The sequence below is a fragment of the Benincasa hispida genome, chromosome 11 (assembly GCF_009727055.1).
Source record: "Benincasa hispida cultivar B227 chromosome 11, ASM972705v1, whole genome shotgun sequence".
Taxonomy (NCBI): domain Eukaryota; kingdom Viridiplantae; phylum Streptophyta; class Magnoliopsida; order Cucurbitales; family Cucurbitaceae; genus Benincasa; species Benincasa hispida.
Genome location: NC_052359.1, coordinates 30257554 through 30263136, shown reverse-complemented (window position 1 = coordinate 30263136; position 5583 = coordinate 30257554). Strand labels below are relative to the sequence as shown.

General features: G+C 36.5%; 1 protein-coding gene across 2 annotated transcripts; it reads left to right on the top strand.

Annotated features, from left to right (window-relative positions):
* Positions 1–431: 431 nt before the first annotated feature.
* On the top strand, positions 432–5583 carry LOC120091116 (transcription factor-like protein DPB). 2 transcript variants are annotated; one of them, XM_039048957.1, is made up of 9 exons: positions 432–867; positions 1076–1155; positions 1307–1350; positions 1988–2050; positions 2141–2290; positions 2389–2457; positions 3019–3117; positions 4611–4681; positions 4912–5583. In XM_039048957.1, the coding sequence occupies exons 1-9, from the start codon at positions 638–640 to the stop codon at positions 5150–5152; spliced, it is 1047 nt and encodes a 348-aa protein (XP_038904885.1). In that variant the 5' UTR covers positions 432–637; the 3' UTR covers positions 5153–5583. The 2 variants fall into 2 exon arrangements, with proteins under 2 accessions (XP_038904885.1, XP_038904886.1); XM_039048958.1 differs by having other exon boundaries at positions 433–867; positions 2144–2290.

Sequence of the window (5583 nt, the reverse complement as noted above, 5' to 3'; positions counted from 1 at the left end):
TCCACATTTATTACTTTTATCAAATATTTTAATTTGTTATCCTCATTTTTATTACAAGAAGGATAGGGAATTAGAACACTTCTTCTAATCTCTAACACATTTATATGTCGTGCTTTGACATTAACACGGTTTATTTCTATTACAATCTTTTAAGACATATCTTAACGAACAATCTCGATTCCTTTTTTTTTTTTTAGTACATCAACTAAGGGTATGTAGATTTCAACCTACGACATAAAAAAAATAGTATATGTCAATTACCGTTGACAATCAAATCGATATACTCAAGATGAAAACGACCCAATGAAACACCAAAAGTAAAATACCAAACTAATATTGAATTTATTATATTCAATGATTTTGAAAATCGACAAAGTGTGTAAAAAAAATAACGTGTGTGTTATGTTCTCTTGGCTTAAAATGTGGAACTTACACAATAGACAAAGAAAAAACACAAAAGTTTGTAGCTGTTTAGGCATTGGAAGAGTTCAAAGACAGTTCTTCCTTTGTTTAAGAAAACCCTCTTTCCCTCCTTTCCTCCAAACCCTCAAACCCCCAAATTCAGTTTCTTCATCTTCATCCAGAACCCAATTCAGGATTCGCTTCTGTGAATCGCGAGCTTGTAGTTCGAAGGCACATGGGTACAAGAACACAGCAACCATGCCGAGAAGACGACGACGACGACCTCCCAAGTGGCCCTGGCGCCACCACAATTTCCGGTCAGTCTGTTTCAATGAGTGGCAGTGTGGGTTCTCCTTCTAGTCGCAGCGAGCAAACCATGGCAACGCCTGCCAGCGACAACACTTTTCTTCGATTGAACAACCTCGACATCCATGGCGACGAGGCAGGGTCGCAAGGACCCACTGCGTGAGTTTTCTTTTATTTTGTTTTCCTGTGATGATTCTGCTGGGATTTTGCCTTGGTGTTGTGTGTATGTTTGAGGAATGTTGAGTGATTTTTTATTTGAGTCATGCTGAATGAAGGGGACTGTGAATTGTGTAGTTTTAGCTTTGGTTATTCGAATTGAATTGTGGGTTTGATTTGATTTCGTAAATGGCTTGTTGTTTTGGGATAGTAACGTGAAGAAAAAGAGGGGTCAGCGTGCTGTTGGAGGGGACAAGAGTGGAAGGGGCCTTCGCCAATTCAGCATGAAAGGTGTTTGACTCGAGCTATTTTTGTTAATTCTGCCTTCATTGGGTTTGATGCGACTCCGCCTGTGGCTGGACATGCATTGAACTGGTGGATCGTGATGTGTAATAGAAATTTCTTATTCTCTGATTGTTTGACTTATTCCCATTGCTTGCAGTTTGCGAGAAAGTGGAGAGTAAGGGAAGAACGACCTATAACGAGGTTAGATCGTTTCTTGGCTTTGTTGATTTGTGATCGTGTTCATATGAAAGCTTCAGTAACTATGATGTTGCCTTTTCTTTTCTTTTTATTGGTTTGGTTAATTAAGTCTTGTTTTTCACTATTTCCTAAAGTGCTGACCATTATTCCTTTTTATTATTTATTTTGGATAATTTTTGTGGATGTTTGTTGGGCGCCATCTCATTGTTCAATGTAATCATCTATACCTTCCCTTCCCTTCTATTTTTTTCTCCCAGTGTGATGCTTCTTGCCTACCTTTGAGGCTACCATTGCCTAGCTAAACTCACTCATCAACTCCTAGTTAATTCTAAAATTAGTCAATATATTAAGATTTTAGGTATCTTCTACTGAACTATGCCATACTTCTGGAAACTTAATTGCTTGTAACTGCTTATCGCTGGATCATTATCAGTCAAAGGTGCTGCAAAATTCCTTATTAAAAAGGAAAAGAGGAGAAAGAAAAGAAGAAGAAGAAGCTAGAGCACTCTTTATGATTGTCTCAAGTTGTAACTAGAAAGCTACTTAAACAAAGCATGGTGCATTGAGATTTTTGGTTCCAATTTTCAGTCTTGTTTTCTCTCTTACACCATTCTCAATTCGAGAAATGTGTACTTTTCAGGTTGCAGATGAACTCGTTGCAGAATTTGCTGATCCTGGCAACAGTGTTGCATCGCCAGATCAGGTTTCCTATTCTTCATATTTTTGCTAGTTGTTTTTGTGCATGAGAGGACAGATGTCGTTATATCTTTTACTCCTTTTAAACTCAATCTAGCAGCAACAGTACGATGAAAAAAATATCAGGCGAAGGGTATATGATGCCCTGAATGTCCTCATGGCAATGGATATTATATCAAAGGATAAGAAAGAGATACAATGGAAGGGTCTGCCACGTACCAGCGTGAATGATATTGAAGAACTAAAGGTTCTGCTGCAGTCTGCATTTCTTATCTCATGCATCAAGCATTTAATTTAATTTAATTTTTTTTTTGGTTGCTTATATCTTGTTATTCAACGATGCAGTCAGAGCGTCTTGGACTTAGAAATAGGATTGAAAAGAAAGCAGCATACTTGCAAGAGTTGGAGGAACAGGTGTGAATAGCTGTCATTATATGCTTTCTGTTTGTTTTTCATGATTAGCAGCATGTTGTTATCATTTTGCACTCTAGTATCACGTTTCTGAATTGCAGAAGTTATAAGATATTGTTTGCTTTCATACTTCTTCTTACCAATTACTTCTAATAGATCTTGTAACAATTCCATCTCACTCTACCGACTGGAAAGGCCTTCTTCTTTATCCACATGTCAACTGGGTGGCTATCTAGACTTCACTTCTATGCTTTTTTTCTTGAGTTTTCTTTTTTCTTTTGGGATAAGTGACAATTTCATTGATAAATGCAATATCCAAAGATATCCAAGAGTACAAAGGAACCAAATCAAGATAGCTTCTTGTGCTGCTTTTATTTCATTCATCAATAAAATGTTTCTAATTCAAAAAAAGTATACTTTTTTCTTCAGCTAATTGTGTTATCTTAAAAATAAAAAAGTAAAGTTATTGATATGGAAATGCCATTATTTTGCATGCCTTCTTTGTACTTAAATTAATCATTGCATTCAAGTGATAGATTGCAGCTAACGGTCTCTGGCTATCAGTATGTAGGTCTTCAGAATCTAATACAGCGAAATGAACAGTTATTCAGTTCTGAGAATGCTCCCAGTGGTGGTGTGTCTTTGCCTTTCATCCTGGTGCAGGTAGTTTTTCCCCATTTTTTTATACGTATTTATCATATTATCATCCTATATTTCCTTCAAAACCTTTCGACAAGTGTGATTTTTTTCCCTTTCGAGAGAAGTAAGCGTGATGTTTTGTTGATCAAACAAGCGATAATCTAAAATTTTCAGTCTCAAATTCCAAAATATTATCATGGGTGCTAATTTTTAATCATTCTACACTTTTGAACTATGGATGCATCTGAAGCTTGTGCACTCTTGTACAGTGTGTCTGATCCATGCTTGTGTGTGTGTGTTTTCCCTGGATTAGAGGAACTCTGACGCTTGTATCTTTGTAGAATTTCCATTTATCTCCTTAGTTTTCGAATGGATGAACGTTTACTTGCTCCTATATTGAGCTTTATACAGATGAGCCACCAAGGGTCAATTTAACAGTTAAAAAGGACAAGCTATAAACTTGTATTCCTTTGAAGTCACATGTTGAAATCCTGTGCTTTAGCTATCAAATATCTTAGCCCTACCTGTCATAAGATTAGGTGTTGCTTGGGGTAATGATAGGCTAAAGAAATACAAACACTTCAGTTTTGCCCATGTCAGACACTTGGACACTCTAACACTTGTTCGACGCGTATCAGACACTTGTTAGCACAATGAATGTGTTAAACACTAGCTGTACAAAAGTTATGTAGGTTCAATATTTGGTAAACATGTATCAAAAACTTGACTTTGAATAAATTTCGAGAGTGAAATGCCATTTTTTAAGCGTATAAATGTATTAACCTATTGACTTTGAATTTCTTTTGGTATAAAAACGATATATATTTTAAAATATGTATACTTTAATGAGCGTGCCCTTGCCATGTTCTTGTCCTAGAATCTTTTTAAAAAAATTATGTGCCACCATGGTTGCGCCGTATCATGTTCATGTCCATGTCCAAATATGCTGTGCTTTTGGAGCTCTTAGGTAGAGGAGATCCCATGACACAATTAGGAAGCATTTATATCCTGAAAAGATAATGATGTTTATTTGTTCTCTTCTGTTGGGGAGACCTGAATACTGAACTGAAGATGTAATTTAGTAAAATAATTTGACAACTCTTGGCTTTTTCAAAGTTGGATGGATGTGTAAAAAAGAAGAGGATCTAATCAACCGTCTCTTCTTCTGGTGCCCTTTTTAGCATCAGTTCATTGAGTTCATTGAGGAATGTGCTTCAAACTTTTATCCGGTTTTACTGTTGCCAATAGGGATGTAGATATGCAGCAGCCTTTGATTCCTTTCACCTCTTAACGTATTAACAAAAATTCATGAGATTGTTTCTCATCTAGAAAAATATTGACAACTTTTGGGGTCTTTCAGACCATTTGAAAGTGATTCGAACTAGATTTCACTCCACCGGAGTGCTGTCATCTAGTAACAGCATGAAGAATCTGGCATTTTAAGCCCAAATAATATTTTTGTTCTTTCCATGTGTCATTCTGTTAGTTTATTTTCCTGATAAATTTTGAATTTGTAGACACGGCCTCATGCAACTGTTGAGATAGAAATTTCAGAAGATATGCAGCTGGTGCATTTTGACTTCAACAGGTAGATCGATATTTTGGTTGTAGGAATGTAATTTGGAGTAATTCCCAATTCCCTTTATTCTTATATAAAACACATACATACATATGTGTGTATGTGTGTATATATTCAACTAATGTCAGAAACTAACCAAGTTTGGGTTTAACAATGACTTCCAGCTTCGGACAACCATATGTTGAAAGTTGGAATTCTGAAAGTAGTTTGATTTTCATTGTGTCATGCTGTTCTTGCAGTACTCCTTTTGAGCTCCATGACGACAACTATGTTCTGAAGGCAATGAAGTTTTGCGACAGACCACAGTGCGATAATACGGCACAAAATTTTACTCCTGATGGTGGGGAGGGTTCTAGCATGTCAGGCATGTATCAACCACCTCAGATCCCTCTTCCTTCAATGTCTAACACGCCGGTTAGAACTCCAACCTCCCCACCACTTCCTGGAATCATAAAAGCTCGCGTCAAGCACGAACATTAACGATTGGTTAGACCGAGCTTGAGTCTATGTGCATTAATCTCTGCATGATTGTATATTCTGCATGTTCTTACTGCTGTGGCCTTCTTCATTATTGCTGGATCATATAGAATGGTAGTTCACTGCATCAAACTTCATGCAATCAAATTCATTTAGCTTGGAACTGATTTAAGTCGTTGGCTGGCTTAGAGCTAATTCTTTGCTTCTGATGTTCTTTAACTTTTCTTTTTACTGTATCTGATTAGTCATATAATGTTCCTCTTCCTATTCCTCATCCTTCTTGTAGAAGTATAGATTTTAGATGTGTTGGATTGTGGAGGGTTGATTAAACTACAGATCATTACAGAATGAGTTAAACAATGCTGCGAATCTGTTTACCTTGTGTATAGAATTCTAGTTCAAATGGCAAATATTGTCTTATTATATTGTTTGAA